The sequence below is a fragment of the Pagrus major genome, chromosome 11 (genome assembly GCF_040436345.1).
Source record: "Pagrus major chromosome 11, Pma_NU_1.0".
NCBI classification, from domain to species: Eukaryota; Metazoa; Chordata; class Actinopteri; order Spariformes; family Sparidae; genus Pagrus; species Pagrus major.
The window spans coordinates 27480318-27498722 of NC_133225.1; the positions used below are offsets into that span (position 1 = coordinate 27480318).

Genomic DNA, 18405 nt, shown 5'->3' on the forward strand with positions numbered 1-18405 from the left:
CATGCAGATGGAAAGTCGGGTGAAGCTTCATAGCCCACAAAACATTTCTGGAGCTTCACAGAAAAACACTATTGCAACATTCTCCTGAACAACTGAAGTAGATCAGGACTTGTTTTAAAATGAAAAAAAAAAGAAAAAGCATAAATTGGCTCCATATAGCTTACCCAACATAATAAATAAGATTCCAAATTGATTGACATTATTTACGCCCTCGACACATGGTCATTTTTGTGAAATCACTTCAGACATGGTACATAAACATCCACAGTGAAGATTTCAGCTTTGAAAAGTATATAAATAACGTCTCTTCAAATCAGTTTGGCATCTCGTGGTCTAGAGACTTGAATTACGCTGGATTTTCTTTGTTTGGTGTTTTAAGATTTAAAACATACAGATTTGGCGTAATCCGAGGCCGATTCGTCATTCGGCATCTTGGGTTATCAGTTAGATAAAGGCTAAGGTCCAAAATTTGTTTGAGGATGGAAATGTCCAATATGTGGTCAATCTGTCCAAACTCAACAAATTTTGGATGGATTGCCATGAAACTTTGTACATAAATTAATGGTTCTCAGTAGATGAATGTTAATGACTTTTATCTGACATTTTTTCTGTATTTATGCAAAAACTATTGAATTGATTCCTGTGAGATTTGGTACAGGTACTCATGCTCCCCAGAGGATGAACTGTAAAAACTTTGATCCCCTCACCTAGATCATCTAGATCAGTGTTTTGTTTTTACTTTTCACACCATGTACCACCTCAGAAAAATCTTAGGCTCTCCAAGTACCACCATTATGATGATGTTAAAATAGAGTAGTGTAGCCCTACTGTACTCAGCTTACTTGCTGCTTATGTTAGCAGGTGCTGTGGATGTGTTAGCAGTGCTGCCTGGCACTCATGCTAGATTCATCAACTTCAGTTTCAACAGGCTGCTCAAAATATTCTCCTCTTGCACTGCACTTTGAGATAGTTTCTGTTTGGAGCCACATTTATTGTGATTGTGAACCTTTCATTTTACCTGTGGTTATTATCTTGCCATGACGATTTGAGTTTAATTCGTAACTGATCACTTATGATGTATGCGCGTGCCACGTGCATGAACGTGACTACGTAACAGCCTGAAAAGTTTTACAGGTAAGAACTGAAGAACCCTCTTGGATGAGAGGAGGAACAACCTCAAGAAACTGAAGTCCAGCTGCCTACGATACAGCACTTAGTATTACAGGAAAGACAAAACTTATTTTAAATTCCCTTTCATTTTCGTTTAAGTATTTCATTTTGAAATTCTGCAGTATTTTGAAAGTATTATATATTTTTAGATTAACTTATTTCTATTTGTCCATTACTGGCTCCAAGGTCCTCTCTGCCTCACTGAGCTGCTAACATGGCTTTAGACTTCTTTAGAGGTTGTGGTGTCTGAGTGAAGGTCCTTGACAGCCTGTACCAGAAGGTTTAATCATGTTGCGAGTAGAAAAGTGTGTAAGACATGTTTTCGCCAGTATTACAGAGTTTATTACTGTGAGAGCAGAAAAATCAGTAAGTTAAGATACTAACAGTGCTGGAATTTTTTTTTTATTATTGCTTTCAAACATTTTACAAAGAAAGAAAGAAAGAAGATTTTTTCTTGATATTTCTGAGATGTGCTGAATGAGACACACAGAGGCGACAAGACCTCACATACAGTACAAACTGACAGCGTTAGGTCGTAAGTGTGACATGTCGCACAGATATCTCAGTCTTTTGTCCCAACACTGTGATCTGCAAGATACTGCTTGTTTCCTATCAAACCACTTGACATTGCAAGGCAGAGATCTTTTTCTCATTGTCAGAAAACAGCATCTTGAGCAGAGAGTTGTAGAAATTGTGACTATCAACATTTTTAAGTGTCGACCCTCTACTTCTTTCTGGCCATGTCCTTCATCTGACTTTCTCCAGTGGGACCAGACAGGATCTATCCTTATTTGAATGTGTGTGTATTGTCACCATCTACAAAACCCTGAAAGTAAGTCCCAATCCAAATACACCCCTTGCCCTTGCCCCTCAGCCCAGGGGTAGGGTGTTTGGATTCTTGTTGGTATAGAGGGGTAAGGAGAAGTGTTAGGGCTACATGGCACACTTCATAGAAGGTTATATGAACTCTCTGTCTTCAGGGTTTCCTTGAGAATTTTCAGTGAGAATTTACTTGTAGTGTTAATGGCTGGTGGCGTGGCTTGTTGTGTGATGGACAAGTTCAATAATAAACAAACAAAGGTTTATGAATGACTCTTTTTGGCCTTTAAGGTGCTGGCCATGTACAGTTTACCCTACCGCTGTAGGGTAATGTGGGCACTGTCAGCTGTCCTTGGCTTTGGAATCTTTAATCCAGAAATCCAAAGGTCTTGTCTGGGTTAGCTTGACATCAACCTCCATCCAGCTCAAAAAAACCTGACCTACAGTAATAAGACATGTACTTACTTATTGTATGAGTTGACATTGTGAATAAATCAACCCACCTTAAATTAGACAACTTTGTATGGACCCAACATCACAAGGGGGCTTCAGGGGGCTTAGCCGTTGTTTCAGGACCGTGCTGTTGTGTGTGTGTGGAGCGTGCTGGCTGGTGATTAGCAGAGATGCTCACAAGTCATTTTTTGTAAGTCCAAATCAAGTCTCTTCTGGTTGTAATGAGCGTTCTATCATCCGCCGCATGCCATCCTGTCTGCTTAGAACAGTGCATAGTTATATCTAAGGAATTCAAAGCATGTACTGTATTATCATTATCATATTATCTATTAGCATAGAGTATTATCAGCACTGATTAGTTGTTTGGTATACTGATCACTTTAAACAGGCTGTTGCAATGCAATATGAAAAAAACACACAATGAAAGCTTTCCTTTAAAATTAATAACTGTATTTTGCTTTGCAACATAAATACACAGCTACAGTAGCTATATGCAAAACACTATTGCTGCCAAAGGCCATAAACTGGTGATATTAAAACATGAATAGTTTTGTTCAAAAAGAGATATCTACCATTTGTGAAAATTGGCACCTTCCTTTGTGTGACAAAAATGATTCCTTGCATGAATATAATATAATATCGATATAATATCACGGGCATAGTGATTTTGTTATCTGCGCACACCAAAAAACCCGCAGAGTGGCCCTTCTCCCGTCCCTCCGGCCCATCCATTTTCACGTCAACCTTTCGACAGTGTTCATGTTGGGAAACTCTTTCTTTACAACAAGCATCAAACAACTGTTACTACTTTGCTGATGTTTTGGTAGCTAACTAACTTGCTAGCTAACATTACATTGTTATGGCTGATTTGCATATGACAGTCCCACATTTTGATGTATTTTACTGTGCTGGCATATGACGTCCAGCAGCTTTTGATATCAGGTGGAATGTCTGTTAGCATCAGTTTACGTAAACACCATTGAAGACTACTGATGACATATGAAGGTCTTGAAGGACTGTACCATTTCATAGGGGCTGATTTCAACCACTATCCCATATAACTTTGTATTGAGGGGCACTTGAAAATGAGGGATAGGGGTGAAAATTTGAAATGAGATTGAGCCTACCTGGCTCTCAAGGTAAGTAACTGTCTAAAATTTAACTGTTACTCCTAATATCCATTATTACGAGCAGAAGACAGACATTGCTCGTGGGTATGTTCAGGTAGGTTCGGCTAAAACAATTGAGTTTGAATTTTTAATCGTTAGAAGTTATTCATTTTAGTGTTATCTCCAAGTGGGTGAAGTTTGTCAGTATTGGCGGCGGTTTGAGCTCTCAGCAACCTTTTAGTTCTACAGCACAGTTTTCACAGTCAAACATTGTATAAAGCAGTTAAACCATTGTGCTTTGGAACCGCTTTGGGAAAGGGTGAGAAGTTTGTCAAGACACAAACAAACAGAACAAAAAAAGAAGCTGTTTACCGCTTGGCGATGGCTGTTAAATCCTCAAACTGTGAGAGAGAAAGAGAGACAGAGGGAGGGAGATCACACTGATCAACAAGTCGACTGACTGTCTAGGACACATATACAGCTCTGAACTCTTTTACCTTTAATTTGTTGACATGATGGATGGTACTCATCAGTATTCAGCATCCCTGGATCTGTTGTCATCCCTCTGGGCACTCAGTTATTTCACTAAAATGGTAAAATAGATGATACAGTATACTGCAGAAGGATGGACTTGTCGTATCCTGTCGTTTGCCCTTTAGTCTTTTATAGAAACATGATGTGACACTGGTGTTTTCGGAAAACCTATTTGAACATCATTTTGACATTTGTAATAACAGAAATGCTGCTTGTCAGTATGTCATGGGATTCAGTCGAGTGTAAACCCAAGTGACCTCACCGACTGGTTTGTGGACTAATGTCTGAAGCCTCAACTTTGGCATTACGACCCGTCTTATCTTGCTTTTGGCAGCCAGAATTTTTGGAATCAGAATCCTGAGTGGATGTGACTGAAAACCCAATGATGCACCATGAATTTATAACTATGCATTTGTTTCAGCTCTGTTTTTGAGGTGCCTTGGATACGTGTCTGACAAAGCCCCGGTCAGTGGCTGGCAGTTTAACAGCCTTTACCTTCATATTCCTCTAAGCTCTCTGTATTTGTCCTTTCGCTCTTTTTCACTGTCACCTTTTTAAATGTCACTACTCCTCCGAGGAAAATCAACATGCCTGTTCAAACACCTCTGCTTCTTTTATCCAGCTTTTCTTGGCCAAGGCCGGGCTCTCAAGACACATTATCCACTGACGTTTTACACTGCTCATTTCACCTCTGTACACTAATTCAACTATATCCTGCAGTCAGTGCTCCGCTATTATCCACAGCTCGCTGTGTGCCTCCATCAGCCTCAGGCCTGCTGGATCTAGATGAACAAACAGCAGCATTATGAATGGTGTGAGGATGGAGAAACAGCTATACAGGTTGTTATTTTTAATACAGAACTGGATTGATAAAATGTAACGTAATGATGCTGATGTATCTTCAACTAACTAGGTTACTATCTACAATAAAAACATATAGGCCAAAGAAGCAGTTTACACTACATATTATATATTCATATTATATGGAAAATAACCAGAGTTTTGGAAATCCAGCACTGGGAGGACACTCAATGTCACATGTATGACACATGCAGCTTAAGTACCAATTAACAAACTCATCAGGGGTGAGCAGAGGAGAAGGTGAAAGTTGGATTATTTTGTGTTTTCAAGCAAAGCAATGAGCTTCCTTCAGATTCCGATTTGTCTGAAAATGCTGTTAAAGACCTGAGTTTGAATGGAAATGCACAAACTCTGAAGTACCTGCAGAGAGGAAGAGTTAGACCGGGCACACAGGTGGATATGACAGGCTATTCAAAACTGTCAACAGGCTGTGGTTTATAGTCTTAGGTAATGAAAACCCCTCTGTGCTTGAAATGAAGTCCAATAATGTTGACAAAGTAATCTCAGTTAGAGCCTTGTTGTCAGTGTAGGGAAACAGGACCAGGCATATCTGAGTGAATTGTGAATAATTTGAACTGGCTCTCCTCTCCATGGTGGAAAACAACATCCATTAAAAAAGAAATTCTCGACCAGATTTAAGCAGTAATCATGGAAACAAGTGAACATTGGATAATTAGTTAATAACCAGGTATTCTGGGGGAACTGCTTCCCCGTGGATTAATGACATAATTAGTCACAGCTCCTTTTTCACAACTGGTTTTCTCCGCTGCAGAACAACAGTCATTTTGTATAATACGGCTTCTCTTTCTCTATTTTTGAGGTTTTTAAACTATTGAGAAGTGGCCACTGCAGCAATAAGGTATAGCGGCACATTAGTAAAGACATATCAGGTTAGAATCAGAAGGCAACGTGTGCTTTCCTGTGTAGTCTTTCTCAAGTTTTTCTGTATGAAAAATGGATTTAAAATTTAAAGAGAAAGAGAGGGTTACACTTCATTTAACAGGTCTGCAAATTTCATGGTAAGTAGGTGGTAATTACAAAGTGACATGTTTGAAATGTCTTTGAAATTACCCCCCAATTACCACAACAATGACCTCAAAATGTATTGAACATTACCCCAACGTGATTTAATAAGAATATTCTGCTATTTTCAAATTAGTAGTAAATAAATACTGCTGATTTCCTTAATTTATTTCCAGGAAACTTCCAACTAGTTTCTGCTTAATTTCTGTTGATCATGCCTTTCTTATTTTCCAACAATCAATAATCAGGCTCTCTCTCTCTCGCTGTCACACACACACACACACACACACACAACTTTACTGATGGTTGAGTTTTTTCTTTAACAGCATATCAAGCTTTATGTGGATATATTTCACTTTAATTCCAGTACCTATCTGTAATGACTTTAAAACACAAGAATGCTGCACAGACATTCTTAAGTGTTTGATAATATTTAACATTAGCACACTTGTATCCTTCACTTTGATTCTATATGGTTTAAAATTTGTTGGCTTGTGGTTCAACATAATGTGTACACACATCTTAGTCATCCATAAGCAGGTCGTTACTTTAAAAAAGTGTTATGTATTACACATTACTCAATACTTTTAAAAAAAGTTACGCATTTGTTTACTTATTTACTCCCTCTAGAAAGTAATATGTTACACTACTTGTTACATTACCTTTGCATTACTCTGCAACATCACCTTAGCTGCATTGTCACATAATTGCTAGTTAACAATATATCATCCGACCTTTCATAAGCAGAGGTGGCAAAAGTACACATTCTTTACTCAAGTAGAAGTGAGAAAGTACAGGCTCTGAAATGCAAGTAAGTAAAAATTATCCCTCTGAAGGACACACAACATCTACCGGATGTTGGGAAGGCGGTGTGCAATGACGCAAAACAAAAATAATTGTTAACCGATCAGTCAGTTAGTGGTGAATTGATAACCATCTGTCAGATTTGCTATGTTTATGCAACGTGCCGCCTGGAATACAGCAGCATAACATGACCAGTATTCAAGCTTCCCACCTTGAGTGTGACGTCAGCGGAAAATGGCTGCCGTGTAAATATGGTCTATTGTGTGATCAGTGACTGTAATGTGATTACTGAACTCGAAAAGTAACATGTTACACTACTGCTTCACAGACAAATGAAATACAATCCCTCAACACCGTCCAAAACCTCACAAGCACTTTTTATACAATGATGTTCATAGGTCACTAATTCAGAGTCATTTGTACTCAACTTAAAACTCCAGTTCCTACCCTTGACATTTATAAACATCAAAATCTATGAGGCATGAAAAGGTCTCTACCGACTTTTCTTTCCCATCGAAACCAGCGTGTCTTATTCTTGTCTCTGCTCTGTGTGACCCAGCCTATACTTATCTGTGATGGGTACTGAAGAGCGTTTACCCTTTCAATTAGAAGAAAACTGCTTCACTTCACTTCAGTCTCTTTAGTGAGATAACACACTGTAAAGTACTTGTCTATATGGTCAATGAAATGATCCGTAATTCTAACCCTGCCTTTTCTGCTTTGTGATTGGTTAACAGAGGTATGTGACAGCCCACTGGTGAACAATCTGCCGCCGTCATCATTCAGAAGCTCCTCCCAGCTCACCAGCAGCCATGGGCCGGTCTTTGCTAAAGTCAACAGGAGAGAAGGTGAGGAATCATTCATTGCTACATTCATTGTCCAACCTAAATATTTTACCACGTGCAGTGATGGCACGTTTCAAGACGGATTTATACCCCAAACATTGTCGTAAATAACGACTGAGCTGATGGGGGCAATGGTACATGCAGTCTTACTTTGCTTGGTGCAGGATTTCATTTCAGTGTTTCATATTTAAAGTTCCAGTAAAGAGCGTTACACCTCAGCGAGCCCAAGCGCTTTAAGTTTTCAATGTTTGAGTGTCTTTATTGCCCAGAATTCATTACTCAGCCTTCTTCTACCACAGCTTTGACTTGAATGTGTTATTAGTACAAAACCTGCCAGTGATTGAGTCTTGATGAATCCAAGTTTCCGTGAAGGGAGAGCTCACTCACTGTACGTGTGTGGTCAGCCAAATTAAAAGTGAAAAGTCGAACAGAAAATAGTCCCTTGAACTGCAAACATCCAGCAGATATTTTACTAGTGAAACATGACAGCATCTTTATTCAAAGGGAATAGGACACACCTTTATGTTGCAGTCATGATTGTAGATTTTAATTTGTATTGTGCAGTTTACTATTAGAACCTAACCAGAATAAATGTTGACAGTCTAGCTTTCTTCAGACCATGGATATGTTGAAACTTTACATTTCTTCATTTTGTGACTTTACGTTTCTTTAGGTTCAGTTTTCAGCTTTAAGTTGTGACAACGCTGTGCTTTACGCTCTGGTCAGGGGTAGGAAAAGATTGTGTTTTGGTAGACCTGGTTCTATCACCACAAACCCAGCTAGAAATTGTCCTCATGTTTCATAAAAAATATAAAGTTTGGGGGGCTCCTGTAGCTCAGTCGGTAGAGAATGTGCCCCACGTTCAGAGGCTTTGTCCTCACTACAGTGGGCCATGGTTCGAATCCCTTTCTGCATGTCATCGCCCCTCTCTCTCTCTCTCTCTCATCCCCTCTCAAGCTGTCCTGTCAAGTAAAGCCATGAAAGGCCAAAATAATAATACAAATATGTAGGCCTGTCACGATAACAAATTTTGCTGGACGATAAATTGTCCTAGAAATTATTGCGATAAACGATAATATTGTCGCTTTGAGACCATTTTTCAACTAATATAATGATAATGGCAAAATAACGCAAGTACACCCTTTCAAAGATCAATAAACCTTTATTTCTAAAGAATATTTAACATTGGAATGTGAAGAAGACATTTTAAATATCCAAAATAAATAAAGATGGAGGCTGTGGCCAAAGCAATTGAGCCATGGCCAGCCACGGTTCCTTACTGCAGCAACAATGTTAGCACCATTGTCTGTAGTGATGTGGTGGCGTGACGGTACACGTAATGATGATGACGTATATGTTTTTTTTCAAGGTGTTTCCCCGTTAATCTAAACATGTACCAGCTGTCTGTTTATAATCATATGGATGCTGTTATAATGTGTTGTGATTGAGATCCTGACACACCAAACATCCTGGAAAGTGACAAAGTTACGTTTTTCTATAATTTACATAATTACATAATCGCCATCAGTAAACTGGACACTGTCTGACTATTTCACTCGCGGGGTTCATGAAGTTCACTAAGTCTTGGTCGGGAGGGCTGACCGTCACCATGACAACAGTAACTGACCGTCGCGGTGATTTTTTTCACTGTGACAAACACTTGGTGAGTTAAAGTTTTTTGCCGGGGACAGATGCTGTTTTTCGGCCAGAAATGTGACGAAGAGTTGGTCGGACCGACAGGCTGACAGACACTTCTCCACGAATAACTGCGGTATTTTTTTCCTAATAGAAGTTGCCAAAGACATGACCAGTTACTACGTTCCTGTTGTTTGGTCCTGTAACGTTGCTTTGTGGGACATTTATCTTTATTTTGTTGAGTGAAGGATCTTTACAGTTATCAGACACCAACACCATCAGATCGACACACCCTCGCTCCGCGCCGCCAGCTCGGTTCGCCAATACTGCGCCTCTGATACCTCCGGAGGCGCAGCGAAATTTCATCCCTCGCCACATCTGAAACTTTCACACAAAGGCGGATGCCGAGAATTGGCGCAGGATCCCCGCATGCAAACGGCAGTGTGAATGGGGCTAGTGACTGACACGAGGAAAACAAACAAGCATGCAAATGGAAATTATCGAGGCCGGCAAAATTATCAAGCTCATTTTAATTTATCGTACGATTAATTGATTTATTGATTCTCGTGACAGGCCTACAAATATGTCATGTTTTGTTGCCGCTGACATGGCTGTAAATTTTCCCGTCTACTTAAAACTGCCCAGTGGTTTCATGCTAGCAAATGTTGAAACTCAGTCTTGAACAGTGGTTTCAGGCTTGGCAACCTTCTCGCCTGGCTGTAAGGCCGCCATCAGTTCCACCTTCTCCCAAAATGATAGTCAGTTCACATACATGTAACATGACCGTGATATGACACATATTGTAGAAGTGTATGTATGACGCGTACCAAAACACATCTGTGGATTGCAGAAACACAAAAGTCAACATTTTATACTGTCTACCTGGCTGACTCTGATGATACTCCTCAAGCTGTTTACAGGCATTCACTTTGTGATTAAATTAGCTGTATGAAAGCTGTGTGTTGATATGAAACTCCATGGCTGCATACTGTGTCCCTGTGTCTTGTGTGCCCACATGGTGTGCCATATTGCAATTTGCATTGCAAACACGCCCACGTTTCTGATATTGGCTTCAGTTGGTTTCTCCCCGTGGATAATGTGCTTATTTAACTTGCTTTGTAAAATGTAGTCTTAATTTTCTGTGTTAATGTCCTTGCTGGATGGTTGATTATCAAAACAGGGGTTCCTAATAGAGGAACTTTCCCAGGGGGCCAAGAACTTTTTGAGGAACTAAGGAAATGTACCTGTGTTTTGACCTGAGGAAGCAGGGACTACGTTCTTCAGTTTTCAGTCTCCTTTTTTATCTCCTCAGTATTCATTCATTACGTCCAACTTACACATTAGAAATATGCAGCAGTAAACAGTAAAAGAACATCAGTGGGACTGTGATGTGTCCTTGTGTGAAAATTGCATTTCAAATGCTGTGGTGTTTTTTTTTTTTAATCAATCATTAGTCTAATTTGCCTAATCTTCATGGTTCTCCAGATTGCAGTCGAGATGCAAATGGCAATGTGCCAAATGGACTTTTGGTTTCGCTCCTCTGATTCTGCAGTTTTCTGGAAGTATTTGGTTGAAAATGACTAAATGAAAGAAGTTATTGTTAGCTCAAGTTTCATAGTTGAAACTCTAGTCTAGCCTTTTCAGTAAGAGCTGTGACCTTTTCCAGCTTTTGAAAACTGTTTTTTCAAAGCATAAAACAGTGAGGGGGTCCGGGGCACCGGCTATCCATATAAAGTTTTGCCTTGTGCAGCTTTAAACTTTATGCACTCGGTTTTATTTTGGCATCAGCTGTCAAGAAGCACCTTCAGGCCAGTGAAATGTAGGGAACAGACTGACAAAAAAACAATGTCCCTCGACTGAATCCCCCATGTTTTTTACTGAGATGTGTTCTGTCCTGTTCAGTTCTGTGGGCTGCAATGCTTCATTTTCCCCTCAGTGCAGGAAAGAGTCTTTGCCTCGCTACAGGACGCAGAGCAGCAAACATCAAAGGCAAACCTCAGCTGGATTCACACAGTCTGAGAAATACCTCTGTGGTGGCCAGGAGTGGAGAGAGGGACAGACAGACAGACAGACAGACAGACAGAGAGACAGACAGACAGACAGACAGACAGACAGACAGATAGATAGATAGATAGATAGATAGATAGATAGATAGATAGATAGATAGATAGATAGATAGATAGCAGCAGCAGTTACTGCCAACAATCTGTGTCGTATATAGTAATGCAATGGAATTATATTAGACTAGTACATCAAAAACTCTCCACAGGGCCACCTCCTCTCTACGAGGGGTATAAATCTGAGTCGTGATTCACACCCCAAAATAAAAATTCAAGAGGAAGCTCTCTGGCTGCTGATGTGGGGTTTTGTGAAGGGCTATCATGGCTTGTTTTTGGAGCTTTTTGGGAGGGAACGCTTTGCAGATTTCTTCATTTACAGAGATCAGTGGCTGACTGTGTTGCCAGAGCAGAGAATCATCGGGGAGTGTGGGATTTTCTTTCTCTTTTACTCCTACTGTAAGAATAATTGGACCAACTTGGAGACAAATTGAAGACAAACCAGCGGAATGTTGCTCTTCTGTTATATTATTACGGCTGTACAGCTTTCTTTCCCTATAAACACATTTCATCACATTGCAGGAAATTAAAATGAGAAAGAAATTGATGTCCTCATCTCTTGGGTCTGGAGACGCCGCCGAAACAAAAAGCCAATCATACAGCTGGACCAGTTCCAGAAGCCTAAAGCAGCGGTTCCCAAAGCGGGGTGCAGTGAGGACGAGGCAAGGATGACAAAGGATTGATCATTAATTGTGCATTTTTGACATTAACGTAACGTTAACGTTTCGACAAATTTGAAAATTGTAAAGTTTTCAAACTCTTCAAAACAGAAGCAAGAAATATCAAAATCGCAGTATTCAGTTCTGCCATGTGTTTTTCAGCACCAATAGTGACCATCAGAGCCAGCGATTTAAATATCTGCGTCGGTAAACAGAGTTCGAAACGCTGACACATCTCAGTCTTCAACACAGTCGGAGGAGACAACTGAACCTGAGCCAACCATCTAAACTTAAGAATCAGACGGAAAACTACTTGGCGAGTGGCTTAACGGACAGATTTTGGCTGCTTGTGGCAGACGATAGTGCGTTCACTGTGATATTGTGTGTTCCTAACATAATATACTGTATGTGTGATCTGACTCTCTCATCCCTGGTGCACATGAAAGCAAGACAAGACCCCATCAGTGGATCATGTCTGCAGGATGTTCTCTCTCTCACCACATCAGAGAGTGGGCTCAACAGCAGGCTCACTGATGTTATGTTAAAAAGCCTGCAACCTGTTGTTTTTGTTTGGTTTGTGTGACCCTGTACACCATATAAGCTAATTGAACAGGTTTAATTGTATTGTTTCTTTAAAGTTGAATATTTATCTGTAAATCTGCAGAGCACCTGTTGGCTTTATTTTGTGATGATATATTATATTAGGAATTATATGCATCAATGTACATATTTGTAAATATTTAAGTATGGTTAAATATTTTTTGAAGGGGTACTGTGGTTTAAAAGCTTTTAGGAACCACAGGCCTATGGTTTATACTACAAGCAAATGCTTGTGCAGTGTATGAGTTCTGTCGAGGCAGCTTCAGGATAGATGTCAAATTTCCTCAGCAACCAGAAAATACCTGCAATATGTGCAGCCTGTTCTCACTCCTGATGCATCAATTACAGCAGCCTGGTCAACCGCCCTAGGTTTCAAAGTTTGACGCTGTAGTTACCCCTCTAGCATCACTTCTTGAAGCGGCGCTCTAGTGCAATAGTATAAAGAGCGAGAAAGTCTGATTCAGGAGGTTTACGGGGTGGTTTGGTGGGTTATTAATAAGACTTTCACTAAGGGCTTTGTTTTTAATTTATGTAACGTAAGTAAGTGAGCCTACGTACTTAAGTTATCTGAACCCAAATAATGACCTTTTCCTAACCTAACCAAGTTCTTTATTTTGCCTAACCCTGACTAAGTAGTTTATTGCGTAAACCTAACCAAACTTCAACTTTTTACCATATTAATAATATTCAAACCATTCAGCTTTTATTTTGAAAGTCTAACCAAATGTTGCGTATAACATATAAGTGCCAACTTTACTGCAAAGCCCTTCACGTCCAAAACCGAGAGCTAGAGGAGTAGGTAGAGCGTCATAGTTTGAATCTTAAGGCCACTCACCAAGCTGCCATATTTGATGAGTTGGGAGTGAGAATGTGTTGATGAAGTCAGATATGTCTGTTGTCTGGAAAAGCTACAATCAAACAAACAGCATCATTTTGCTTAATGTGTGAATTTCTCAGGACTCTGCTTCACTGACTCTTGTTTACCTGATATTCACCAGGAGATGCCTTCCCTCAGTTCCTCTCTTGCAAACAGGGACAGAGAAAAGCAGACCTGAACACTACAGCCAGTTGAAATGTTCTGTCTGTCAGAAAGTAGTTCTAACAGATTCAAAATAAATATCTTTCACAGGCCAAGTAGACAGCTGGGATGTAGAGGTTACAAAACTCCCACATGCCTCCTTGGCCCCCACTTCAGCCAGTTAGTCCCATCTTGGCTGGTTGGCCCATATGGGGGCTGGCAGTGACTGGATTGTTCACACACATGGTGGTTTAATCTCATCACGGTGCTGCCTCCACTTCGAGTGTCGGACACTGAACTGGGCCAACATTAACGGGAGGAAGCAACACCGTGCTCTGGCATCGAGTCTTATTATTCCCACGTGCAAAGTGGACGATTAGCATGTAATCAATTTGCAGCGAGGCCAGAAATAAGGGCCTTGACACAGAGCTCAGCGGGGGTTTTCTAACAGACAGCACTGGTTAAGAGGCCAAAGAGGCATAAACACAAAGCTGATGCTTTTTTTTGCAACAAATGAGTGAAAGTGACAACACACTGTTGATGTAAACAACTCTGAGTAAACACTGACACACCAAGCTAATATAAGCTGACAAGTTTCAAATCAAATCATATCAATTTTATATATACAGCCTTTGCCTCAGTGGGCTTTACAAACTACACAGCGAACGGCATCCTCTGTCCTCAGACCCTTGATTCGAGTAAGGAAAAACTTGCCATATTGAGAAAAAAAACCAAAAAAAAACAATCACAATTTATAAATTGCATTGACAGAATATCTGATACAAATGATATAATATATGTAAAGTGTGTGGATCCAGGAGGACGACTGAGCAGGCCGAGGCATCGCCAAGTGGTGCCCGAGCCACGTGACCTCCTCTCCACCGTGGTAACCTGGAAGAGGGCAGGACACACAAGAGAATTAGATAGAATAGACAGAGAGATCAGAGTGAAGAGGCATTAAATTTTACAGAAATACAGATATAAGGAGAGCAACGTGCCCAGGGTATGACGATCCATATCCGTCAATATGTGAGGCAGCAGGAGCCAGGAGAGGTAGAAGGGACCACCAGAGTTTATCAAAATGTGTCCCAGTGCATCTGAACTTGGGAAAGATGAATCTTACACAAATTTCCGACTTAAAATCCCAATTTGAACGACCCTTCCATTGCACTTTTCATTCTGTGAATAAGCAAAATTAAACCCCAACTGGAGGCAGCGCTTGAAATACTCATAGTGCTGCTGTTTTCATAAAGCTCACCAGTCCACACACAGGCTTGGCATGCTTCCCACTGGCAGCAAACTTCGTGCCAAGTCGTGGCGGTGAGCCTGATGATCAATGATCTGACTGAGTCAGTCAACAAATTCATCTTTGACTCTGTTGTTGCTGTTATGGAGCTGAAGAAAACTAAGTGTTGAGGGGGCAACCCCAACAGGGAACATTAGGCACATCCTAATTGGCTGCGTGGTAATGTGCAGATTTCAGCATGCAGAGCCACTCCAGAGATCTGTAGTGGCTGTGAGAGTGTAGAGGTGGGTGATATGTTTCTGTGAACTATGGATATGTTGAAACTTTTTTATGTTGCAACTTTAGGGTACATTTTTATTTTGTGCTCATGGTCTGGTTGAGTTTAGGCATGAAAACCATTTGCTTACGGTAAGGAAAAGATCATGTTTTGTCTTTCCTGGTTTTATCACCACAAACTGCTGGAAAACATCACATCTCGTTAAAAATGTCCTGTTGTCTTTGGCTTGGCAGCCGCCTCTCCCAGCTTCTAAAACCCACCCTTCTTAATTTTTTTGTAAATTAAATTAAGAAATAGTTTAGAAAGACTACACCATATTGTACTCCGTCACATTTGATTATTTCCTTTTTTATTTGGAACTTCAACCTTCCAAAAACACCTGCCTTACATGAGACTCTTGAGTTAAAAACAAAACACTCAAAACAGGAACATTAACATTCTTTCAAAGTGGAAGCTTTAAGGATCCAAACGAGAACAATCATTTAAAGTGAACTACAGAAGCCCCTAAATGACCTTCGATCAAACATATTATTTCCTCCATTTTCCGGTGATAATGAGTTAAATATGATTTGTTTTCTTGAGATCACAAGGTTATTTAAATCATTATCATGAGATAACACTGTTGTTTTCCGGAGATAATTTTATCGAGATCTCCATCTTGCTACACTTGTCAAGATGCCATGTATGCAGGCTGGCATGGCACTGCTGATCTCTTTAACGTCAAGCTTCAAGTAATGAGAGGAAACAATATTTTGTTTTCTCATCATAACTGGTTAATTTACCTCGTTATCTCTTTTTCATGAGATATCGATAAAATATCTTGTTATCTTGGGGAAGCAACATTTTTATTCCGTGATAAAGACATAAATAACTGATGAATAACATGTTTGGCTCATGGCTGTTAAGGGCTTCCGTAAGATGCCTCCTGCTCTGTATTTACAATTGTACTTTCCTGCTCCGTGTTTTCTGGTCGCTTTCTTCTTCTGTGGCAGCATCCAGCTTAAGGTGCCTTACTGGCACCAACTGTCGCTTCTCACGTCACGTAAGAACGCGGTAAGCAATCCTTCTGCCCAAATCACGTTGCTTTAAGAAGCAGCTGTGTTGCAAAAACACAAGGTCATGCAAATAATCCAGCCAGGATTTGCTAACTAGCCTGCCAGAGTCACGAAGGGATATCTTTACAAGGCAAATACCGTTATATATCCCAACCCTAATAGAGTGCTGTGTTTCATACAGCTCACAGACATAATAAAGACCTTAATAAAGTCTTTTGACTGGATGTTAATGTCTCTTTTTAAAAGGCACGAGTTGTTGGATGTTCCCCTTTTTGCTGCTCATATGTTCTCATCTCTTCTTCTCCTCCTCCCCCCCTTGCTCTCTCCTTCCATCATCAACTTCGCTCTTTCTTTTCACCGTTACTTCCTTTCTTGTCAGGCCGTGTCCCGCCCTGCCACTCTCCTGTTGCCCTCTTTGGCGAGTGTGTTCTGCTGTAATTGTAATATTAATTATTAGCCTTCCTGTGGGCTGCCAAGAAAACATTGAGATAACTTCATTCCATCTTATAGCCAAATGTTAATGACAACATTTAACATTTATAGGCAAATGTTAATGACAGTATTTAACATCTAAATGGTCTCTGTTTTTCAGTGGGCCATACTGATAATTGCACATTAGAACCACTGTAATTACGCTGAAATAGGCTCGGAACACTTCATCAATCCCTGGTAATCATTTTCTGGAAGTACTAATTTAGATTTGAAAAGGGGGATTTAAACATTAGCAGAGGGCTGTAGGTTGAGATTAACTATGTGAAGGGAACCATAGATGAGGTATTGATCTTTGTGTAAAGTTTATGTGCCACCTCTGCCTCTCCAGGTGCCCATTTAATGCTGCTCTTCAACACCATATCTGGTTAAATTATGCGGCTGCTCTGCTAAATTTCTCTTAGTCTGAGGTAGTCACTCTCCATAAGTATAATTTTAAGAGTAAATGTCTGATTCCTTACCTTACCTTCTTCTTATCGTGGTTTTTCATTAATCACTCAGCCTAAAGACAATAGTCTGAGTTTTAAATCAAAGGCAGCTTCTTAAAAAACAGTCAGATTGTGAGAAGAGTGAGATTTTTATGCTGTGACTTCCCAACAGTCTATCTGTCCAGATGTCTGCTTAATCTATATCGAGTCACTTTAATGAAATATATGATAATAATAAGCCAGCAGTGAGATCTAGCTTGGTAGCAAGGCGCATATAAAATGGTATGTTACAAACAAGTTGTTTTGCTGCCGTCTGGCAATATAGACGTTATCGCACCACCAGTGTCGCAATGTGGACATGCACCACATTTAATAATGATACATTTTGGGGATCTCATGGGGAAATAGACATAAACAAAATGGAGATAAGCATGGCACAACAACTTGCTGTTGTAACGTGTTGCAGAAAGTTAAACAAGTCTGGATGAGTCAGGAGACGGGTTCAAAATGGGTTTTCTATTCTTCAGCGAAAAATGGAGGTGAGATTTTAAGTTTCTGTCAACAGAGGTATGTTAGCTAACGCTGGAATGTTTGCCATTGCCTTGCCTTGTTTCGTGACCTGGTAAAAGTTCCTTATTTGAACACTTACTGGATCAGAAATCCAACTGCAGGCAGGAGTCCCAGAAAAATCAGCACACCGTAGTGAAAAAGCTTGACGATGCTTGGCAGAGGTCTCTCACAGTGCTTTGTTGAATTTAAATTTAGTAGGAGCTGTCAGTACAATATCAGCGGATCTTTTGTCTGCCTTGCTGATCACCTATCTATACCTCGACCGGCCCTTTTCTTTGTTTTCCAGATCAGTAAGTTTTTCCATTTCACTGCCAGAAAAGTAGTCGTACAGTAAAAAGGCACCGTTCGTACTTTTGCTTTACATTTTCACATTGTTTTCAGACGGCCATGGATCAATTTGCACAAAGATCATATATTTATTTTGGAAGACACATTCGTTGTTTAACTGTAACGACCTGTTGCTTCTGTATGACATCAACATCAGCTTTGTCCCACATACATCTCATAAAAATCACTGTTAATGCCTTGCCTGCAAACTTCATTGATTTGTTCTCTTTTATAAACTTAGCAATCCTTCCTACCACATTCTATTGAAATTCCCCAAAGGCAGCATCTCCAGGGGCCGGTCCCAATTTTACTCTGCTGCAGCTGACCCCTAAAACTGCTTTCATTGCTTGTTACTTTCAAGGTCTT

General features: G+C 40.2%; 2 protein-coding genes across 2 annotated transcripts in view; one reads left to right on the forward strand and one right to left on the reverse strand.

The window, feature by feature from the left end:
• LOC141004522 (protein NCBP2AS2-like) overlaps positions 1-18405 on the reverse strand; it is a 123265-nt gene that overhangs the window by 53983 nt on the left and 50877 nt on the right. The window lies entirely within an intron of this gene.
• LOC141004520 (contactin-associated protein-like 4) overlaps positions 1-18405 on the forward strand; it is a 127109-nt gene that overhangs the window by 13346 nt on the left and 95358 nt on the right. The window contains exon 2 of the mRNA XM_073476051.1: positions 7511-7621. Within this exon, the coding sequence (XP_073332152.1) occupies positions 7511-7621 (111 nt within the window). The remainder of the gene's footprint in view (positions 1-7510; positions 7622-18405) is intronic.